Source organism: Benincasa hispida, chromosome 9, assembly GCF_027475165.1.
Source record: "Benincasa hispida cultivar pf3 chromosome 9, pf3_genome.v1.1, whole genome shotgun sequence".
Lineage (NCBI taxonomy): Eukaryota > Viridiplantae > Streptophyta > Magnoliopsida > Cucurbitales > Cucurbitaceae > Benincasa > Benincasa hispida.
In genome coordinates, this window is record NC_143486.1 from 71,983,298 (window position 1) to 72,008,094 (window position 24,797).

The following is a 24,797-nucleotide window of genomic DNA, read 5'->3' on the forward strand; positions in this document are numbered from 1 at the left end:
AAGCTCCAAAAATGTAACTTCCAAAAATCTAAGGTGTGAAAAATGGAAGTTGAACATCTCAAAATGAAGATCTAAGAAATGGAGTAGGCATAAGGGAGGTTTTGATTGATCTAATCGTTATAAGCATAAAACTGAGGATGAAAGAAATGGAGGTTTGCAAGCGAAAGGCAGCAATGGAAACTCCAGCAACCAAATTTATCACGCAACTCGGTCGATCATTACCTTCGAAAAAAGCTCCATTTCGATGTCCATCCCTATGGTATGGGGTTATTACCATGACTGACTGTGAGTAAACAAACTAGCATAACATAATAGCAATCTAAATATATTAAAGGAAAGAAAATAAATAGACACAATGCACAGAAGTTCAATTAAACTACCTCACACCACCCAGAAACCGATAGATGCACGTAGACATTTTCTGTAAAGCTAATTTCTTTTTCAAAAATGGAGGGTTGTTTTCATCTGTTACGTCTTACATGGAATGTTCGGTTGAGGCTGCATCGGAGTGGGAGAAATGAAGCCATACAATTGCTCGGTAGTAAAAACACCGACAGCCCTCAATCTCGAGGCATCATAGGTACTAAACTTGCTATGTCTTACAACAATAATCATTTTGTACCTCTTTTGTAGAATTAGATTTGCAACATGTCCAATGGATGCTGTAGCCGTTACACCAGGAGGAGGGCTTCTCATCATTTTCCAAAGGGGAGCATCCAACTGCACCATAAACAGATATTTATTCTTCTATACATTCACAATCATTCAACCAAATGATCATATCCTGCAGTTAATATAGCTAGTTTTTACTCGGTCTCTTCATAAGCGAAAAATCCATACAAGGTAGTAGTACACAAGGTAAAAAACTTTGCCCTCCACTTAATCAAAATCAAACAAATAGCCTATGGTCACAATAACTAGAAGGTTGCACGTGCCCATCAAAGCTTGTTCTTCATTATCATGGAAGGTTATGTTAAAAGAATCATAAAATGAACTAATTTTTTGGACGAATTTTTACAATTTGTAGGAAATCTCTTTGAATGGAAAACAGGATCTAAAGTTTCTTTACACATGAATGGTACTCCAGTAGTTCTTGAAAAACTATTATCCATAAATATTCCTGGAGGAGCCTGTCTTATTCAATTAAGCATCCATTGTAATTACAAATGTGGTTTAAGATTTCATTTCAAACAATTGAGTATATTTATGCCATTTTGAGTTATAATATGGTTCCAAAAGATTAAAAGATAACATCTGTAGTCATAGAGAATTCTCTGTATGGTGTAATTTGTCATGGAAAGAAGATTCACCTCAGTACAGTCTTCTCGATGCAGTAGTCCAATGCATCTACCCCAGTCGTCTATGATAGGCACAACTGATTTGTCAAAGAAACGCATAACCACTTCCTTCAACTGTAAGCTTCCATTTAATGGCTGAACGGCTTTAAATGGCATCATGACACTCTCAATAGGTGCACCAGGATTTACCTGCAATGAGTGTGTACAAGTAAACTAAAGAGAAGACTTCCATATGATCAAATAATTAACTAAAATTTATGGAAATGACAGATATCTAGGACTCGAGTTCTAAAAAATGAGAGCCGAATTTATTAATCAATAAGGGTAATTGCCAAGGGAAGAATTAGAGAGCTTTCCCTTCTCTCCCATCTCAAGAAATCAGCAAAAAGATACCCACCCCCAGCCCTAGACTCAAAATATATACCACTCCTTACAATAACGAACTCTCGAGCCCACATAACCAACTCTAACAATTTCTTATTCCCAATTCTCTTTCTTCCTCTTCCTCCTCCTATACACGTATTTAATCGGGGTCTATCACGCACCCACTAACAGTTAAAGAAGTAAATGACTAAACGCTTCTCTCAAGAATTTATGATGTCCACGATTAAGCATCCAAACATTTTTATAAGCATTAACACACTAATAAAACCCAAATGGCATTGAAATGTGAAAGATAAAGATCCATAAGATAACCCAAGTAGTTCAAGGTACTGTATTCCTCTCTCTCTTGAGTTCATTCAAGCCTAAACCATCTACGCTGATGCATACCTTTACCCTTTCCTAACCACTTTATTTTATAACATATCACATAACCACTCCAACTAATTACTAATGACCCTAAGTACCATAATAACGTTTCTGATTTATCCTTAGCACATACACATCTTAAAGACATGAAACAAGCCGGATCATTGTAAACAGAGAAAATGCAAACCCGAGGAAATATGCAAGGAGGACTGAAGAAAGATTTGGTGAGTCCCAGCAATGCTTCAATACGCAGAGCAACCTGGATCAGCAGAAACATAAATATTAGAAATTACATTAATTGAATAAAGAAAAGTGCAACAAGTCATGGGAAAATGAACCGATTTCATAAAAGACACCTGCGCTTCAAGGCTTCAATGCAGAGAAGGGAAAGGGGTTAGAGCATTTCAACTTTCAAGCATTGGACTGCTCAAAAGCCAATCTTCTCATGGTTATAGACGCTTTGAAAGTTCTAGAAGTATAAGATGGTATTATAAATTCTTCTGAATTCTAGGGCAGCATATAAGCATCTTCAAGTCAAGCCCCATCAAGAAGCTAAAGTGCTTAGGAGAGTTGAGAAGTGTATAAATAGATTTTGAAGAACCAAAGAACTAAAAATAACTTACGTTGCTTTTGTTTATGCAGATCGAATAAAATTATCTCAAGTCAAGCCCATAGTAGGCCTTAGGATTCCCTTGAGGCATATCACCAACGAAACATGAAAAATGGAACCAGAATGAAGTTTATGTTGAAAATAGGGTTTTTACTCTAGGGGTATTTTTGTAATTGCTTCTAACCCTAGGGTTCTCTACAAGTCTATTTATTCACCTTGTTCTCTTGTATTCAGAATATTAGTTTTATAATAATAAAAGAAAAGATCTGTACCGTGGTTTTTCTCCCTGGTCTAGGGTTTCCACGTAAATATTGTGTTTTTCCTCTGTTATTATTTTCATCATGGTATCAGAGCAAAGGGACAAAATTCTAGCCATTATGGAAGAAAACCATCCACAATCGCCTTCCGCTGGTGAATCTTCAAGTTTTGATATGCAAACCGCTATTAGGGTTGCGGTTAAGGAGTGTTTTCAGGCTGCCCTACCAGACTTAATCTCCGTCGTCCGATTGCAGGCAACCAATTCTTCAAGAAACCATCCAGTTGCAACGGGATCACAGTCGCCGATCAGGAACAGCCCAAGAACGTCGACGGACATAGGCGTTTCCGATGTGCAGGCGACAGACGAGCTTCCGATCGCTCCTCCTCGGCAATCTGAGTTTCCGGTCGCCGATTATGGGGTTTCGTCGTCTGTCGAACCCGTTTTGCCGATCGATGAAGCAACGCCGTTTTTCCGATCTTCTACCTCCTTCAGAAACACGACCGCGCCGCCGATGTACACCCAAGGAGTCGCTTGCGACAGGCCCGGTGAGTTACTCCGTCCGGCAAGGAGAGCAGAATCTCTCCGATTCTATTCTCGGTTCGTTTGACCAGAGGGATGAGAGTTTTTCCGGCAACCATCTTGAGCAGCGCAGCCGACCGGGGCCTTCTCATTTACCGGCGATCTCTCAGCCGGCTACCAATGTCCCACCGGCGACCATGGCAACTCGGTTTTCAGCCGGTTGTAGTTCGGTTCATTACTCCAATGATGTGAGACATCGGTTGGCCTTTTTGCATCAGCAGATTTCAGATACAATGCTTGGCACAACTTCCCAACCGTCTACTGGTCCAGAGAATCCGATAAACTCGTTATCTATTTTGCCCAATACAAATTACTTAACTGGTTCAGTGGACAATTCTGCAGGAGTTCTGGTTGGAGAAAAACTGAATGGGGAGAATTACTTCTCATGGTCCCAGTCAATTCGAATGGCTCTAGAAGGTAGGCATAAATTTGGATATCTGACAGGAGAAATTCCGAAACCCATCCCAGGTGATCCTCAAGAAAGAATCTGGAAAGGGGAGGACTCTTTGCTACGGTCTGCTCTTATCAACAGTATGGAGCCCCAGATTGGCCGGCCTCTTCTATATGCAGCAACTGCAAGAGATATCTGGGAGGAAACCATGGACTTGTACTCACAATGACAAAACGCATCCGGGTTGTACACTTTACATAAACAAGTCCATGAATGCAAGCAAGGAAACATGACTGTTACGTCCTACTTCAATAAGCTGTTAGTTTTTTGGCAAGAAATGGATTTGTGCCGAGAGATTATCTGGAACTGCGCACAGGATAGGGCACAGTATTTGAAGCTTGAAGAGGCAGATCGGGTTTATGTGTTTTTGGCCGGATTGAACCCAAAATATGATAGTGTTCGAAGTCGCTTATTGGGTCAACGACCTATTCCGTCTCTCCGAGAGGTGTGTTCCGAGATTTGTCTAGAAGAAGACCGATCACAGGCTATGAACAGTCTGGTGATAGCCTCTGTTGATGCATCAGCCTTTGTCTCAAAGACGTCCAATTCTGACAGTGACAAAAAGCCCATACCTGCCTGTGAGCACTATAAGAAGCCGTGGCATACAAAGAACCAATGTTGGAAGCTGCATGGCAGGCCCCCGAACAGTAAGAAACGACAGTCCCATGATAGATCAAACTCCGGACGTACTTCTATAAGTGATCCAGTTATTGAAAATTCACAGCATCAGTCTTTAGCCCATAGTAAGACCAATGTGTGTTGTCGAAGTAAGTGTCATTGCTCAATCAGGTACGTTCTCAGCTCTTGGTCTTGTTAGCATTAATGGCAAGAAACCCTGGATCGTAGATTTAGGGGCCACAGATCATCTCACTAGTTCTTTAGAATTATTTGTTACTTACTGTCCGAGTGCGGGGAATGAACGTATCAGAATTGCAGATGGGTCTTTTGCCCCAGTTGCAGGAAAAGGGAATACTTTTCCTTTTGATGGTTTTATTTTTCGTGATACTCTTCATGTGCCACAAATATCATATAATCTTTTATCGGTCAGTAAAATTACAAGAGATCTGAACTATAAAGCTATTTTTTCACCTGACTCTGTTGTGTTTCAGGATCAGAAGTTGGGGATGACGATTGGCACTGCCCGGCATGATAGAGGGCTCTACTTTCTTTCTGAAGAGACTTCTTCTAAGGAGCATCACACCGCTGGTTTTATGTCTTTAAAGTTTTCTACTTCTGAAAAATGACTATGTTATGGCATTATCGTTTAGGCCATCCGAACTTTCAGTATATGAAATATTTATTTCCACATTTGTTTCGCAATATTGATATAGCATCTTTAACTTGTTATGTTTGCATTTGTGCCAAACAAAGTCGTATTTCGTTTCGTTCTCAATCATATAAGTCATCTAGTCCCTTCTCCCTTATTCATAGTGATGTCTGGGGACCATCACCAACCACTACCTCTACTGGTAAACGTTGCTTCGTCACCTTCATAGACGACCATACACGTCTTACTTGGGTGTTCTTACTAGCCGATAAGTCAGAGGTGTCATCTACCTTTAAACAATTTTATACTATGATTGAAACCCAGTTCCATGCCAAAATTGGGATTTTAAGGAGTGATAATGGACGAGAGTTCTTTAATACCTCTGTTCATGACTTTCTTGTGTCTAAGGGAATTGTTCATCAGAGCTCGTGTGCTTATACTCCTCAACAAAATGGAGTAGCCGAACGTAAAAATCGCCATCTGATGGAAGTTGCCCGGTCTTTAATGTCGTCTGCTACTCTTCCGTCCTACCTATGGGGCGATGTCATTCTTACAGCAGCTCACCTCATCAACCGTATGCCTTCTCGTGTCCTTGACTTTCATAATCCCTTAGACCTTTTCAAAGAGTCCTTTCCGACTACTCATCTGATTTCCGATGTACCCCTCCGTGTCTTCGGCTGTGTCGCTTTTGTCCACTCTCATGGCCCAAATCGCACAAAATTTCACCCTCGTGCTCAAAAATGTGTCTTTGTTGGGTAACCCCTTCATCAACGTGGATATAAATGCTATCATCCATCCTCTAGAAAATATTTTGTATCCATGGATATTACCTTTGTTGAAGACCAACCTTTCTTTCCCGTTAGTCATCTTCAGGGGGAGAGTCCAAGTGAAGAGCCTAACTGGTCCACCTATGCTATTCCCTTAGGGGATTCCACTCTGATCCTTTCCACTAGTTCTGAAAGAGCCTGCCCTGTTCTCCCTACCAACCAGCTTCCTTGGATAACCTACTATAGGAAGAATCGTCGAAAGGAAGAATTTCCACCTGTTAATCCGTCGGCTCAGGTCCAGGAGTCAGAACCGGCATCTGGTTCAAGTACGTGTATTCCTGAAACTAATGAAGTTGATATATGTATGGAGACTGACAAGTGCAGGGACGAAAAAGATGAAGGAGGTCGAAATGACCATATCGAATATGTGACAGATAAAGAAACAGCTGAAAGAGAGAATAATAAAGGGAAAAGTCCTGTTGTTGACAAAGAAATGGAAGATAAAAGTCCTGTTGTTGACAAAGGAGTGGAAGATATTACTAAAAATCTCGAGTTACAGGTGACCAATCATGCTGAGATACCGAGAGAAGTGGAAAATCATGATGCCTCTCTCGACCTTCCGATAGCACTAAGGAAAGGTACTCGCTCATGTGCAAAGTACTTTATGCATAGCTACTTGACGTATAATAACTTGTCTTCCGAGTTTAAAGCATTTACCACTAGCTTGGACACCATAATAATTCCAAGCAATATCCGTCAAGCCATGGAGAACTCTGAATGGAAATCGGCTGTTATGGAAGAAATGAGGGCGCTTGAGAAAAATGGTACATGGGAACAGGTGCCTTTACCAGAAGGACACAAGACGGTTGGTTGCAAATGGGTTTTCACTGTAAAATACAAATCAGATGGGACGATTGATCGGTATAAGGCCAGACTTGTTGTTAAAGGTTTTATCCAGACTTACGAAGTTGATTATTCTGAAACATTCTCTCCTGTAGCTAAACTCAATACTATTCGTGTGTTGTTGTCAGTTGCTGTTAACAAAGATTGGCCACTGTATCAATTGGACGTTAAAAATGCGTTCCTTAATGGTGAACTTGAAGAAGAGGTCTATATGAGCCCGCCTCCTGGATTTGAAAGTCAGTTCAAGCACAAGGTTTGTAGACTGAAGAAATCCTTATATGGACTGAAATAATCCCCAAGGGCTTGGTTTGATAGGTTTACTACATTTGTTAAAGCACAAGGTTACAACCAAAGGCACTCAGATCATACATTATTTACAAAACGATCGGTTTCCGGGAAGGTTGCTGTTCTCATAGTGTATGTTGATGATATTGTTTTATTCGGTGATGATGAGAGTGAAATTTTGAGGCTTAAAATGAGAATGGCCAAAGAATTTGAAATTAAGGACCTTGGTAAGCTGAGATACTTCCTGGGAATGGAGGTAGCTCGATCAAGAGAAGGTATTTCAGTATCGCAAAGAAAATATACACTTGATTTACTCAAAGAGACAGGCATGACTGGCTGTAAACCTGTTGACACACCTGTGGAGTATAATGCAAAACTTGGTGTTACAAACAACGAGATTCTTGTGAGCAAGGAAAGGTACCAGAGGTTGGTTGGAAAGCTGATCTACCTATCCCATACCAGACCAGACATTTCATATGTAGTAAGCATTGTGAGCCAGTTTATGCAAGCTCCGTATGAGGAACATATGAATGCAGTTGAGCGTATCCTTCGATATTTGAAGGGAACCCCCCGGTAAGGGCTTAATGTTTAAAAAATCTGGGAAAAGAACGATTAAAGCCTATACAGATTATGATTGGGCAGGCTCTGTTATTGATAGAAAATCAACTTCTGGATATTGTACCTTTGTCTGGGGTAACCTTGTCACTTGGCGAAGTAAGAAACAGGGAATAGTGGCGAGGAGTAGTGCTGAAGCTGAATACAGGGCAATGAATTTGGGAATGTGTGAAGAAATCTGGTTAAATAAGGTGTTGACTGATCTTTACCAAGACAGGGAGCTTCCAATGAGATTGTTCTATGATAATAAAGCTGCAATAAACATTGCGAACAACCCAGTTCAGCATGACAGGACCAAACATGTAGATATTGACCGACACTTCATTAAAGAAAGACTGGATAACGGGAGCATTTGTATTCCCTATATTCCGTCTAATCAACAAGTGGCAGATGTTCTCACCAAGGGGCTGCTTAGACCAAATTTTGACTATTGTCTCAGCAAGTTGGGTCTTATCGACATTTATGTACCAACTTGAGGGGGAGTGTTGAAAATAGGGTTTTTACTCTAGGGGTATTTTTGTAATTGCCTCTAACCCTAGGGTTCTCTACAAGTCTATTTATTCACCCTGTTCTCATGTATTCAAAGTATTAGTTTTATAATAATAAAAGAAAAGATCTGTACTGTGGTTTTTCTCCCTGGTCTAGGATTTCCACGTAAATATTGTGTTTTTCCTCTGTTATTATTTTCATCCGTTTAAAATAATTGTTTACACAGATTTAAATAAAATAAAATAAAATCTTATCAAAGAGTGGAAGAAACAGTGACTAATAAAATCTTAGGTATAATGGAGTTGGGCAAAGATTTTATGTCTTAAATACTCAACCTAATCTACAATTTTAAAAGTTCCATATCTATTATTAAATACAAGTCCAAACATTTAAGACTCCTAGACACGTGACTAATAAAATCTTAGGTATAATGGAGTTGGGCAAATAATGAAAATTAAAAAATATATATTGAACTAATTTTTTTAAATGATAAAAATGTTTAATGTATTTTTAAATATAGGGAATATAAATAAAATCCATTCACAACGGAAGTTGACGCTGCAAAATGGCAAAAAATTTATCCTAATAATTAAGATAGTAAGATATATCTACTTACACTGCCTCCTCGACTAGACCATGAGATTCCTTTCCATTTCTTAATAATTGTTGAAAGGTTCTCTATTGCCACATCAATCTGCAAAGGGCATATGTCACAAAGTCCATAAAATATCTTAAAGAAAAGAATGAAAGAAGATTAACCAAATGTGAAAGTATGCAGATTCTAAAATTAACATGATTTTATCAAGATTGCAAAGTTGCCGTTCACCTTCATAGCACTCTAACGAGTCTAATCATTCATGATTCTGCTTATTACTGGAAACAGAAACTTCATTGGATAAAGAAACATTTCGAAGCGACAAAAATAAAATATCCTCCCACTCAAGGCAGGTCCAAGGGAGCCGACAAAAAGAAATTAACCAAATTGGATTTATTAAAGCAAGGAACCATTATGTTAAATAATAATAATAATAACAGCTGGTAATAGAAACCTACGAAGAGCTCAAAGAACTAATTAGCTCCAACGTGTTCTCACTGGAGCCATTCCAAATAATCCCACCTGTATGCTTAAAAAGATGGTGATGCAATATTTTGTAGGGAAGTTTTCACAAATAGAAAAAATGTCAAAATATTTACAAAAATAGCAAAAAAAAAAAAAACAATAATAGACACGGGTAGATTTCTATCCGCGTCTATCAGTGATAAACTTAAATTATTTTCTATCACTGATAGACATTGATAGACTTCTATTAACCTCTATCAAAGAAGATTAAAATTTTGCTATTTTGTGTAAATAATTTCACTTATTTTTCTATTTTTTAAAATCCCCTATTTTGTACTGTAGATTTCCTTATATCTCATGAAAAGCATAGGGATGGACCCAAAATGTGTATGAGCTTCCTTAAAATACTAATGGACGGTAATTCTCTCGCTTTTCCTTACAGTTGCACATAAAACATCAATTTGGAAAAATGGCATGGAGGAGGCCCTTTTTAGGACCAAATATGTACTGTACATACACCAACAACCAAAACAACAATTCATGTAAACAAGATTTTTGCTTCCAGGTGGCTTTTGACAACTTGCAACTTAAAATCTTGCCAAATACATAAAGGAAAATACTTGTTTCTTTGCCACTCAGACCCTCATTGTGGTAAAAACTATAGTAAATTGGATAAACTACCACTGTATTAGCTCAATAACTTGTATAACAATCAACAGTCCATCTCTATCTACTGAGGGCGTATATGCTGTGGTCTACAATATAAAGGAAGCAAACTTTTAGCACTAAAAGGAAAAAAGCCACGTGTTCTCCAATACATTTAAATCTCAGAAGAAAATGGACAGTACCTGGTTGTCATTTAAAGCTGCCTCCATGAGAAGATGATCAGCTTCTTCCGAATATGCAGGAGAAATAGTTCCAGAGGAGTCCAGCCACATGCGTCTATGCAAACATTTGACCATCCTATAATCTCCTCTACTAGAAAAAACTCTCATGAGAGTGAGATAGAGATGTGGCTTTGGCCGTAAGTCCAAATTCCACCCCGAAAGCTTCAATAATTCCCCAAATAAAGAAAGAGCACCTGCTACCATGGACAAATTACCTACTCAGTACAATTCAATCCCAAAATTTTCTACCACTTACTAGTTATGTATACACTCATACCATTAATAGAGCCACAGTTAACCAAAGCATCAATCATTGCGGTGTATGCTGTTCGATCAATCAACAAATCATGAGAAGACTTCATTTCCAGCACAATTTTGTGAACAAGACAGACATCTTTCAGAATCCCAAAACCCTATTACAAAAATATAACCGTAATTAATGAATGGAAAGTTCATGTCATGAAAGGAAATCAAGATCCACCAGCTTGTAGCTCTAGTTACCCAAAGGAGCTAGAACCTAGAACCACTCGAGAAAATTTTAGAACATGAAAGAACTATTGTGGGTCAGACCAGAATGGGGGGTGGGGCAGTAAATAATATGCTCCTATGGCTATATTCAATTAATTTGGATGCAGGTTTCGCATGGTTTGTGAACAATGACTGCATGCATCCATAGTAACTAAAGAAGAATTCCAGATGCAGTATCAACTGGTAAAACAAAGAAGATCTACGCATCACTCTCGAAGGATAGAAACAGTATCAAATAGGCAGTATCTTGTTTGAGATTATATTTTCCTCTACAAGACCATAGGGAAGCCCAAAAATTTCTCTTCGTCAAAGTGATTGCACATCAATACTACCAAATGACCCATCAAGCCAAACACTTCACCTGGAAACTTTACTACATACACCCATAATCTTTTTAATACCAGTATCAACTAAAAGGAAGTCTAGTACACTACAAAATAACCTACCTACCAAATGACCCACACTGAAACTACCCGAGTTCAGACACTGCAACAATATTCGAAAGGACGCCCTTAAGGTCCTTTTGCAGAGGTTATCTGAAAGGAGACTTGTAGCTGTAGGTAAAAAGTGAAGTCGGTGTGTGCTAAGGATGGGGATTGCAACTCTACTCTCTTCCACCGGGTGGCGAGTGGCCGAAAGAGCAGGAATAGAATTGGCCCATTGGTCTCTGATTCAGGGGAGGTCATTATGGAGGATAAGAAGATCGAAGAGGAAGTTATTAGCTTCTTCTCTAGGTTATATGGTCCAAAGGTGTCAGCCAAACCCTTTGTTCAAGGGATTGAGTGGAACCCTATTTCTGAGGAGGATAAGGATAGTTTGTCCGAGCCTTTTACTGTTGAGGAGATCAAAAGGGCTGTTTTTGGAAGCGATAGTTCGAAAACCCCAAAGCCGGATGGGTTTACAATGGCTTTTTATCAAGAGAATTGGTCCCTTGTGAAGGAGGACCTGGTCAAAGTGTTCCAAAAGTTTTATGTAGAGATGTTCATTTAACCCACGGGGTCGGGGTCCTCCGAACGGGGTGGGGAATCCCCAATTAGACGGGGAATGGGGGAGGGAGCGGGGAGAAAATTTTCCCCATTGGCTAAACGGGGATGGGGACGGGAACCCGATCCCCCCAAATTCCCCGAGGGAATCCCCACCTTCCCCCTCTGATCACCGCAGGGAATTTCCAAAATTTTTCTAAAATAAAAGGCCCAAATGAAAAATGGGTTCTTTTCTTAAAACCAATGAAAAGTGGTCTTATGCATGTCATCATTGTATGAAATTACCACTTTAACCCCAAATGCATTCTTCTTTTTTCTTCGTTTTGCAACGTTTTTCCTTTTTTTTTCTTTTTTTCTTGAGTTTCTTCTTCTAACTTTTTCTCTTTTTTTTAAAGCTCTTTTTTTTTTTTTTGCGATTTTTATTTTTTTTTGCATTTCTTCTTCGGTTTTTTCTCTTTTTTTTCTCGTCTTTTTTCTGTGTTTCTTCTTTCTTTTTTTTCATTTTCTCTGCATTTCTACTTCTTCCTATTTTTCTTTTTTTTTTTTTTTTTGCGTTTCTTTGCATCGAGCATAGACCATACAATATACAACGTAGAGCATAGAATATGGAGCATCGTATATCGAGCATCAAGCATTGTGTACTGTGCATCGATACACAATGCTCGAGCATGGAGCATTGTACATCATGCATCGAGCATCGAGCATCGTGTATCATGCATCGAGCATCGAGCATCGAGCATAGAGCATAAAACATAGAGTGTAGAGCATAGCACATGGAGTGTCGTGTATCGTGCATCGAGCATCGAGAGGTGTTCTCAGTTGCAAGCGCGTGGATGGTTTTCAAGGTCGAATTGGTAAATTCACAGGGTGCTGACACAAGCAAAAGGCCATTTTTCATTCACTTTTAAAAAGGTACACAGTTTACATTAGAGCCTTTGAAAAAGGGTCATCCATCCGACGAACCCATGGGGAATCCCCGCCGATCCCCGCAGGGAATTTCACGGGGATGGAGACTGAAATGGGTAATGGGGAGGGGGGACGGGGAAGCCATCCCCAGCCCCACCCCACCCCGTGGACATCTCTAATTTAACGAAAGGGGGATTAAATAGATTAATGTTGGAAACTTACATCTGTTTGATCCCTAATTATTTGACCTTTTGAATAATAGTCCAGACGAACTTATGAAAATAAAGGAGAATGTGACAAGAGATAAAGATTTTCATCCAATTTGTCTCATCACAAGTGTACAAAATTTTAGCAAAGGTTCTGGCGAATCGTCTGAAGAGGGTGCTCCTATCAACTACATCTGATAAGCAAAAGGCCTTCGTGGCAGGGAGGCAAATTTTGGATCAAGACCTTGTGGCCAACAAGGCGATTGAGGACTAGAGAGCTAGAAAGAAGGAAGGGGTGTTTAAGATTGATTTTGAAAAAGCTTATGTCCATGTGGATGGGAACTTTATGGATAAGGTTTTATATAGGAAAGGCTTTGGTTATAAATGGCGTATGAGGATCTAGGGTTGCCTGAGGAATATGAGCTACTCCTTTCTAATCAGTGGGAGCCCTAGAGGTAATGTGAAGGCGTCGAGAGGTTTGAGGCAGGGAGACCCACTCTCCCCTTTTCTCTTCCTCCTTGTTGTGGATGTGCTTAGCAGATTGGTGACTAAGTGTGTCGAAGGTAACCTAATTGAGCCCTTTGAGGTGAGTAAGGATAGGGTTTCTCTCTCCCATCTTCAATTTGCGGATGACACCCTTTTCTTCTGCTCGGGTAATGTTAATTCATTTTCAATGTTGAATCACATTCTTACTTTCTTTGAGGAGATGTCAGGCCTGAAGATAAATAGGGGTAAGTGTTGTGTCATGGGTATCAATAGCGAGGATGAAAAGATTAAAAGGTGGGCTGAGTGGATTGGATGTGAGGTGGGAAGTTTCCCTCTTTTTACCTTGGTCTTCCTCTTGGGAATAGTTTGAAGTGTGTTTCATTATGGGACCCTGTGATAGACAAAGTTTGAAATAGATTGGCTTCTTGGAAAAAGACTTTCTTTTCTAAAGCAGGTCGTCTTACTCTCATTAAGTCCATCCTAAGTGGCATTTCGGTTTATGTCTTTTCTCTCTTTAGAGCTCCGAAGGGAGGTGTGTAATTGTTTGGAGAGGTTGATGCGAGACTTCCTCTGGGAAGGGGCTGATGAAGGGAAAGGTATCGGCTTGCATCTTATTAAATGGGAGATCATCGAGAAACCCATGTGTTTGGGGGGTCTTGATATTGGGACCCTTATGGCTTGAAACAAAGCCCTTTTAGCCAAATGGTTGTTGCGCTTTTCCTCCGAGCCCAATTCCTTGTGGCGTAGGGTTATTGCTAGTAAAAATGGTCCCCATCCTTTTGAGTGGTTGGCTAAAGGGATTAATGAGACTTATCGGAATCTTTGGAAAGATATTGCGAAAGAGCTCTCTACTTTTGTTCCTTGGGTTCGTTATGTGGTGAGGGATGGGAGAAAGACGTATTTCTGGGAAGATCACTGGGATCACTGGGTGGGGGAGAGACCTTTTTGTAGTTCTTTCCCTCGGTTGTATCATTTGTCATCTCTTAAAAATCATTTTGTGATATTTTCTCGTTTGGACAATGAGTTCTTGCTCTTTCTCCTTTGAGTTCCGTCGTGCTCTGTCCGATAGGGAAACGATGGATGTGGGTGACCTCATTTCTCTTCTTGAAAGTCATCCCTTTCGCCTTGGGAGGAGAAATGTGACAGTCTGGAGCCTTAATCCTTTGAAAGGGTTCTCGTGTAAATCGCTTTTTCACTGTTTGGTTAACCCTGCTTTTGTGGGTGAGTCTGTCTTCTCATCGTTGCGAAGGATTAAAATTCCTAAAAAGGTGAGATTCTTTACCTAGCAAGTTCTCCACAACCGTATTAGTACGTTGGATAGGCTTGTTAGGAAAATGTCGTCGTTGGTTCCTTTTTGTTTCATTCTTTGCAGGAAGGCGAAGGAAGACTTGGACCATATTCTTTGGCACTATGATTTTCAAGCTTTGTCTAGGATTCTTTTTTTCAGGCGTTTGGTATGATGTGTGCCTGTCAAAGAGACGTTAGAAATATGATCGAGGAGTCCATCTTCAATCTGCCATTTGGGGAGAGAGGTCGTTTTCTCTAGCTGGCTAGTGTTTGTGCTATTGTTTGGGTGTTGTGAGATGAGAGGAATAGAAGGGTGTTTAGTAGAGTTGAGAGGGATACTAGAGATACATGGTCTCTTATTCGTTTTCACGTTTCTCATTGGGCTTCGATTTCTAAGGTTTTTTGTAATTATCCTATGAACATGATTTTGCATAGTTGGAGTCCCTTCTTGCAGATGGATTCCCCTTTTTTGTGGGCTGTTTTTGTATACCCATGTATTCTTTCATTTTTTCTCAACAAAAATCGTTGATCTTATTAAAAAAAAAACAAAAAATCATAAGCATATGTAACTTGTTGAGAATAAATTGTTTTACATGATAAGAAAAGCGAGTGAAAAGTTCACTGACCTTAAGTAAAGTAGTGTACGTCACAACATCAGGAAAAATATCTTCCTGGTCATACTTATCAGCTTGTTCCTGAAAAAAATGAAATTATGAGTAACAAAATACAAACACTGGTTGATTGCTCAACCAATTAATAAACGTATTCGGAGGCTCTAAACTGGCCTTTCAATACATGTTTGTGACCTTCATTTCCTCAAAGAAATGCATTGCTGCATCCAGTTTGTTGATCTTCACACAAGCAGAGATTAATGTATTATATGTGAGCCTATCAGGTTTCAACTCCAGATTTAGCATCTCATTGTACATGGCTAAAGCAGCTTGAGGAACACCTGAGCATACGTACCCCTGAAAATCCATGAGAAGAAAATTACTAAGCAATGTAATCCAAATGCTGGCTTCTCCAATTGCCACACCAGGTCAGACATTGATAGTTTGATACAATGCAACAAATATTTTTATTTCTCATTAGTAATTATCCTGCAGAACTAGAACTGTGGGCACACCTTCATCAATAAGTTGTAAACTGATATAGAGAGATTGCCTCCTTCACGAAGTAAGAACCCATATCGTGCTATTAGACCATTGGCACGGCGCATGTCTCCTGCACTACAAAAATCAACATGATAGCATAAATATATCATTTAAAAAAGATATCTAATTATAATGAACAAATCTTTTTACAGAAAATTCCCTACAATTGATTTGATTCTTCATTCTACATTATTTTTCCGTAACATTTAACTTAAACAACCAACTACCAAAGAAACTTTATAAAACTAGTTGTGCATCTCTAATATATCATTTAGCAACAAACAATCATCAAAAATCAAGAAAAATATATCCTAACATAAATATGCACAAATCTACAGACTGACATGGAGATGATCAATAATTTTTTAATTAAAAATAATAATAATAACAGTAGAACTATTAGAACACAAGTCGTTGAATCATGTCCATTTATGGGGTCAGTTCAAACTTTATAAAATTAAATTTATAAGATTTTTTTTTTTTTTTTCGTACTGCATATATCATGCAAAATATATATATCCGTAGTTACATGTATAATAGTTTTCTAAGTTAAAGTTTGTTATTGAAATTTAGAAAGTATGAAGAACAAATTTGGAATTTCGCACATACTGATGATGCCGAAATCTAATCACAATATATATTACTGTTACAATCTTCTGATGTCTTGAGTTATTAGTAGTGCTACAAAGCACTGTTTAAATATTTCGATATAAAAGTGAATTGTATTTAAATTGTAAGAGTTTTCTTTTTGTTCTCTTTTCTTCTTTTTCTTTTTAATTTAAAGAAAATGACGCAGTCTTGTCACTTACTACCTGAGATGTGAATGAAAATATATTATATATAAATAAACAAATGCGTATGTTAGGAGGTTCTGGCCTTAATTAAGATTTGAATGCCTTAAAAAGAAAGTCAAAAGTTCCACCTTTTAAGCCTTTTAAAAATGAATAAATGACATAGATAGATACATGATCATGTCTGACAACCAAATTAAACTGCAATGTTCATTGTACGCTGATTTTAGTTGCTTCATGTTTCCATTAAAATGTACAAAGCTTACATAGTAATATACATATATCTAAACTGTTACACAGAGAACGGTATAATGCTCACCACCATCAATTAAGGTGAGACTGTTGAATTTATAATGATAATGAGTGAGTTACAGCAGCAAATGTAATACAGTAAAATATAAATATTTATACCTGAAAGCTTAATAATCTGAACAAAATACAAATAAGTTGACCATAGACTAACTCCCTAAACTCTTGAGACGTTAATCTGATCCTTGAAGCTTAGATAAACACAGGAACGATACAGAAAACTGCTTAACAAGTGACCTCTCGTAGAAACTGACCTGCTTCAATTAAAGCATTTAGAAGACCATAAATAAGTGGTGCTGACAATGTTGGACCCCCAATAGCAGTACCTTCCTCCACAGATTCAAGAATTTGAAATGCTTCATCAATCTTGCGAGCTTCACCCAAACCCTGGCAAAGAAAATACCAAGATGAAACTGGAAAAATAAATAATCACGACTCTCCCAACTGTTACAATTACGATTTTCCACGTAGCTCAATTAGGAATCTAAAACTCATAATAGTTTAACTATACTAAAGTACCTTTAATAGCGTGCCATAACTGACATTGTCTAGACCACAATTATCTGGGTTGGACATTTCATTAAAAGTCCTCAGAGCTAAATCAATATCACCACAATGAACACAAGCTTCCAAGACCGCATTCATAACAATTGTATTCAGCTTTCCATAACGTCTCTTGGCGATCTCAATTTCCTTAAATACCTGAGAAAGTAAATGACGATAAGAACTCAAAGACGAAAACTCACCTAATTGCCAAGAATGATACCCTTCGATGAAAGCCCTCACTTATAATCCAACCACTAATTTCTAACGTCGAAAATACTATACCACACAAATCCATTACGTGAGACAGTATAATTTAATCAATGAGAATTCATGAACTACCGATACTTAAAATGAAGATGACATTGAAAATTATCAAACTCGCCTTTATCCTGAAGTGGCATGAAAGTGAAATTTCGTATACAACGGCAAGCAATAACATGACTACAAATTGGAGTCCTTCATCTTTTTTCTCACATTCTTAAGAATTAACAGTTGAAATAAATCAAAGTAAATAGAGAACAGAAACAAGTAAAACCTGGTGGAGCTGCTTGCGATGGGTGAGTCTGACGACACGAGAGGTCAGCCGCTTGAGATTAGGACTCCGATGAGAGTCTCTCCGACGCCGGGCGGCGGCCGTGCGAGAAGGAAGCGAACGAGAAAATACGTTCGTTGAGTCGGACGGATTTAATGCCAGATGACGAGAGGAGAATGATGTGATCCGTAGCATCTTCTCCGGTTGTAGTTGTTACTGCCGATAAGATACAGAGAGAAACTAACCATCAGCCATGGAGCGAAAGAGATACTGAAAGAAGTGGATGACGACACGACGTAAAATTGGCGGCAAATGTACGGTGTCGTTGAGTTGGGCCCTTCGGCCCAATCTTTCGGGATACGGCCTGGCCCGTTTTACGGCACTTCTGTGGGTAATTCGAGGCCCAGCCCAATTGGAATACGTAAAACATGGAATACATAACATTTTGGTTATATATTTCGAAATTTGTTTAATTTAGTCAATTGTTTAAACTTAAATTAGTTCCTATTAGTTTATTGTTGATTTTTCTCAACAAAATTAATTTCTAAGAGCATTCCCTTTACGTGGTGACATTTCTTCTTCTTAATATTATTATTAAACAAACTTTAATACAAATTAACTTTAAAGTACTAAATTCAATATTTGATTGAAAATATCAAAACTAAAATTTGACAATAAAAAGAAATTCAAAGTTCAAAGATTAAAATTGTATATTCAATTTTGTGTCTAATTGATCCTTAGGGTCCATTCGGATAGCAAAATAACTGTTTCTTGGGTTTGAATATTAAATGTATAAGTTTTAAATGTCTGAGATAATTAATGGATATATAAAATAATTACTGTCTAAAAGTTTTTATTTGCCAATTTTATATACGAAAACCCAAACTAAATATTAATCAAATATGGGAAAACAAAATTTGATCATAATTAAATTTTAATTATGTAATATATTTTTATATTGATTAATTATTTAATTACTTATTATTAGATTAATATTTGTATTAAATAGTATTTAAATTATTTTATTTGATTAATAAAATCAACAAAATAAATATATAATTATAATATTAATAATCCACGGTAAAATTTTATATTAAATAGTTAAAATAACATAAAATATAAATGGTAGATGTATCAGTTGAACGTGATAGTAATGATTAATTGATGTTAAAAATTTCCCAGGTATGGAAGGTAGTAAAAATTCATGTCATAAAGATTTGTAAAGTTTCATAGATCGTGTATTTAAAAAGTGAAATCCTGTAAAACAAATAAACATATTAAATATTTGTCTGAAATCTCATAGCAATATCTACGAAACAAACGAGCCTTTAAGCTTTTAAAGATGAATCCACGTAGAATTCATGTAACAAAAAAAACTACAAACGAAGAGAACAAAAGTTGGAAACAAAAAATAAATATAGTACGGAGGATCAAATCCTTCAATTAAATTCGATATTCATTGAAATTGAAATATTACAAATATTTACAAACAAATAAAAACTAACCACTAATACACCAATCCTCAAATTCTAACATTAACTTAAATTCTCCTTCATCAATGTCACTAAGCCATTAGGCCTCTGTCTTTCTATCTAGGGGACACTAACTAAAACAAAAGCCACTAGCATTAATCAAAGAAAAAAAGAAATCAATTACTTACCAATTAACCTTGCACTAATTCTTAGAAGTTCAAAGACAAGTGTTACCCTAAGATTATAAGGTAAATTAGTTTTTATTTTCGTTTTTTAATAATATATAAAGTAAAATAATCGAACCTGGTAATTTTCAAATCAATAGGAAAATAGTACCTTCGAAAGTTTAGACTTCATTCGGTAATCGTTTGATTTTTTTTTTTTGAAACTAAGATTATTTCATCCACATTTGTTATAATGATTTGCATATTTTTTTAAGTACGATTGTTGAGTTATTAGCCAAATTTCAAAATGAAAATAATTTTTTGAAAGCTACTTTTTTTTAATCATCATAAATTGGTTTGGTTTTTTAAATCATTTATGAATAGTAGATAATAAATGGAGAAATTTTGAGGTAGAAGCAGCGTTCATAGGCTTAATTTTTAAAAACAAAAACAAAAAAATAAAATGGTTACCAAACGGTGTCTTAAATATATCATTTATATATATATAAACATGCACGTGCGTATACTGAGCTTTGGAAGATGTTTTAAAATTTTGTGTTAGATAGTTGGCGGGTCATTGAGGGACTGGATTTATACCGAAAGTCTTGAAATTGATTTAGGGGTGTTTGATAAATGGGTATGAGTTGTTGGGTTGGGTGGGCCCATATTTGTTAAGCTCATAAAGAAAAAATGTGGGTTATTAAAACCACTTGTTTTACCCAATTAAAACTAACCCTAAAAATCAGTGATATTTTCATTTTTTTTCTCTCTTCCCTCATTTTCGCCGTCTGGATTCTTCTCCAGATCTTTTTTTTTTTCATCAAACCTTTGGATCGTCACTTTCTAAAAGTTCCCCATGGTGGCCGCCATTATTAACAATTTCTCAGTTCCTTTCATCCAAGGCGGAATCCCCCAAGAATCTTCTGGTGTTTTTTACGTCATTTTTCCTTCTCTCTTCTTCTGATGCCCTGTTGTTCGGTTTCTTCCAGCATCTTCTCTCTTCTCCCACGGTTTGGTTTCTTCCCTCATCTCATCTCTTATTCCGCGTCCCTTTTCTTCTTCCATTTTCTTTCTGTTGCTATTTTTTTTTTCGAATTTTTGTTATATTTTTCGATTTCTTCCCTCATGTTTTCATATTTATCTTGTCTTTTGTTTACATTTTTTTTTTTTTGTATACATCCTAATATGATTTTCATTTCAAATTTGGTAGCTAATTTAATAGATTTTTTTTTTGTGTTATATTACATAAATATTTTACAAAAAATTGATATGATGATTTGTTTCATGAGGGTGATCATGTCACCCTTATTGACCTTCTTGTCACAAACATTTAGAAGACAGATTGCTTCATTGCAGTACCAAAACACGTATGGAAGGGGTATTGCCTCCGTTTACTAGGAAGAAACATGTAGACTGACCACTGATATTTGAACCAGTACCCTATATTTTTTCTTTTGGATAACAACAAATGGAAAATGGACTATCATGTCGAAAAGACTGATAACTTTTGCATACGTCATGACATGTAATTTTTATGTTTGTATTATGACACGAATATCATAAGTATCGAAAAGAATATATATTTTGTGAATTTTTCTTGGAAACAGCCACATGTTCGGTCGATTCATGTTATTTTTGTGATCTTATGAAAAATGTTATTGTACTACGTCACATTCTCACCACCATAATCAAATGAAAGGTAATTATCACATGTACAATTTCAATTCCAAATATACTATCCATATTATATAAAAATAAACTGTATGATATGTGAAATGATAATGTTAAGTTAGCAAAATTCAATATATATACATAAAATATACCAATTAGTAATTAGGAAAATTACCTTCGATATGTATACATACAATATACAATATACCAATTAATTGAGCAACGATATGAAATGTATTTTATTTATATGTTTTACAGATTGAAGAGAATTAGTACTATTACAGTTTTTAAAAATAATATATGAAAAACAATCTATCATGTTCTACAAATTGAGAAAAAAATGTGAGATTGTTCAGCCTATGTCATAAATGATTTGAGAAAATAAGTGTATATTTGAAAATTAATCAACAATAACAAAGCATAAAACTAAAAAAATAAAAGAATGAAATAAAAAACAAACAGACAAAAATAAAACTAATCTCATTCACAAAAAACTGCATCAGATCCCCCAATTCAACTCAACTCTACTCTACACAACAAACACAAACAATAATTACTAACTCAATTCAACTCTGCAAATAAACACAGACAATTTAACTCCAAGATAATTTAATTATTCAGATAATAATTATCAATTAAACTCTTTAGTTTATGTTGTCTCTAATTTGTTATCTTGTTCACTATCTATCAATCACATATCACGTTAGATTATGATATACCAAGATAGACATCTATAAGTATCAGTGATAAATATCTATCACGATCTATCAATAATAGATAGTGACATTTTACTATATTTAAAAATACATAAACATTTTTATCATTTAAAAAAAGTAGTTCAATATATATATTTTAATTTTCATTATTTGCCCAACTCCATTATACCTAAGATTTTATTAGTCACGTGTCTAGGAGTCTTAAATGTTTGGACTTGTATTTAATAATAGATATGGAACTTTTAAAATTGTAGATTAGGTTGAGTATTTAAGACATAAAATCTAACCTTATATTTAATCAAATATTTATTTAAAAAAACAATTGTAAATTTAGAGAACAGTCAAATACTTTTAAAAGCGTGCGATGCTAACAACCACAAGATCTATGATTTGAATCATTCTACCTCTAAATATACTAGAAAAAATTATTTAAAAATTATATTTTGTATCTCATATATTTACGAATTCTCAATTTCGCATCTTGACCTATCCAATATTTTGAAATTTATAAATTTCATAGATACAAAATTGATAGTTCAAAATTTCTCGAACATAAAATTCAAATTTATATCTGATCGATCAATTAAAAGACCAACTTGATTCAACTATAAAAGTTATAACTAGATTTGTTACTCTATTACACATTGCCCAAAAAAAAAAAAAGTGAAAATAGCAATGAAATGAAATATGAAGATTATATCCTTTTTCCACCGTCACTTTCCATCTCCCTCAAACAATCATATCATAAATCATACACACAATGACACAACCATATATACATATACACATATATATATAATTATAATATTACTATTAATAATTAGATAAAAACCTATATTATTAATTTATCTACATGGACTCATGAAACATAAAAATTAAAATTAGAAAAAAAAAGTTTTTTTCTTTCTTCCCTTCCTCTTCGTTCAGAACGATAAATCTTTAAAAAGTCGAGAACAAAGGGCTTAGAGGATTTCATTTCATTACGAGTCATTGTTGTTCATATTCTTGCAGATCAAAACAGCTCTTGGATTTGAAGCCATTCACGAGCTTTCGATCATGGAATCTTTGCCCTAGTGTTCGTCTTCTTCGTTCCTTCTCTTCATCTTCTTCATCGCTTTCTCCATCTCCGTCCTCTGAATCGGATTCCTCACTCGCTTCTTTACGATCTTCTTCTTCATCTTCGTTCAGTGCCAACAGAGGCATCGATTTAGGGTTTGGCCAGTTGTAGAATGAAGCTTTTCTCGACCATTTCGACGCCATTAAAATCCTTCTTCTCTTGTTGAAAGGATTCTCCGGCTTCTCTAAATCTTTCACTTGAATCACCTCTGATAGATTTGCAAACGACTTCGATTTCCCCGAGAAATGGCTCGATAATCCCCTTCTGCAATTTCATCACATTAAAATTGCGTGATTAATTGGAAATTTTCAGGTTCAATTGCTAATTCGCCTTCGATTTTCGGTTTCTAGTTTATAAATTAGGGGAAATTTTAAGAATTAGGGATTGAGAAACTCACTTAATCGGAAGAGCTTCTTCGAGAGATTCCAATCCGCATAATCCTCCTTCCATTGGCTTGCTCTGTACCTCATCAGTGTCTCCATCGTCATCGGAATCGGCGTCAGGAACTCCAATCGACGACGAACTCGCCGACGAATTTTCCCCAATCGAGCTACCAGATCCAGACTCGCGAAAACCCGACCGGGCTCGATTCTGAGTCTCGGGGGGGGATGGATTCTCCAGCGGAATAGAAACGCCAGCGAACGCCGTGGGCGGCGGTACCTCGATGCTGAACGTTGGACCGAACAAAACCTCCATCAGTTACCGGCGGGAGATCGAGTCCGTCCCACTAGTGAGATGGGGCGGGCTTCCGACCTTCCTCCGCTGTGGTTCTCCTCGCCGGCGACGCCCTAGAATTAGGGTTCGTTGTCATCAACCGGCGGCGGTTGGCTGATTGGACTGACTTTTCTGGTGGAGAGAGAAAGAAGATAGAGAGAGAGAGAGAGAGAGTAAAGAGATAAGAGGGGTCTCTATGAACTTTACAGAGAAAGGGATATTTTAAGAGTTTTGGGGGAGAATTTGGTTTGGAATTTGTTTTTTGTTTCTTTTCCTTTTTTTTTTCCCTTCTTCTTTTAGTGAATTAGAAATTAAAAAAAATACATAGAACGAAATATATTGGAAAAAAAATAAAAGGTCAAATTACAATTTTAATACTAATTTTCAAGTTCCTTTTTTTTATGAACTTTAAGGACATTTTTTAAAAAAAAATCGATTATGATGATATAAAATATTACAGCTAAATATGCAAATTTAATTTTAAATGATTAAAATCCATGTTTTACTTGTAATTTTAAACGTGACAAAAGTGAACTATCACATATTTTCACAACACTTTATCGTCCTTACTTGTATACTTATAATAATTTTATTATTTAGTGGTGAGACTTCGACTCTATTTTCAATAATTCTTCCTTCGAACAAATATAATTTTTTTTTCCATCATCTATCTATCGGTAAGTCATTTATTTAGGACAATTTTTCTTCTATAAATTACACCTCAAGTTTATAGAGCTCGACGATGGATATTTATTCCATGTTAAATATTGGATGATTCTAAGTCAAGGGGTATGATATCGCATGTTATGACAATATGAACCACTCATTTACATTTAACATATTTTTTAATTCTCACATTTTTATTTTATAAGTAGCTTTTTATGTTTGTTTTTTTTTCTCTTTAGTATGTTTGAAATCTTGAAAAAAAAACTGTTTATAATACACGTTTTTCTCCTAATAATAGACCTAAATTCAAGAGTGGACTAAAATGTAAT

The 24,797-nt window shown here is 36.4% G+C and overlaps 2 protein-coding genes across 2 annotated transcripts; both read right to left on the reverse strand.

Annotated features, from left to right (window-relative positions):
• Window positions 1-417: 417 nt before the first annotated feature.
• On the reverse strand, window positions 418-18,232 carry LOC120085845 (pentatricopeptide (PPR) repeat-containing protein / CBS domain-containing protein). The gene is made up of 12 exons (XM_090318221.1): window positions 17,952-18,232; window positions 17,390-17,572; window positions 17,125-17,257; window positions 15,743-15,840; window positions 15,423-15,584; window positions 15,243-15,311; window positions 10,498-10,633; window positions 10,182-10,414; window positions 8,890-8,967; window positions 2,236-2,307; window positions 1,311-1,487; window positions 418-720 (listed from the first exon to the last, which is right to left on the reverse strand). Exons 1-12 carry the CDS (start codon window positions 18,141-18,143, stop codon window positions 469-471), a joined length of 1,785 nt encoding a protein of 594 aa, XP_090174347.1. The 5' UTR covers window positions 18,144-18,232; the 3' UTR covers window positions 418-468.
• A 4,529-nt stretch (window positions 18,233-22,761) lies between these two features.
• LOC120086121 (uncharacterized) lies at window positions 22,762-24,066 on the reverse strand. The gene is made up of 2 exons (XM_039042575.2): window positions 23,486-24,066; window positions 22,762-23,352 (listed from the first exon to the last, which is right to left on the reverse strand). The coding sequence occupies exons 1-2, from the start codon at window positions 23,782-23,784 to the stop codon at window positions 22,959-22,961; spliced, it is 693 nt and encodes a 230-aa protein (XP_038898503.2). The 5' UTR covers window positions 23,785-24,066; the 3' UTR covers window positions 22,762-22,958.
• Between the last annotated feature and the right edge of the window lie 731 nt (window positions 24,067-24,797).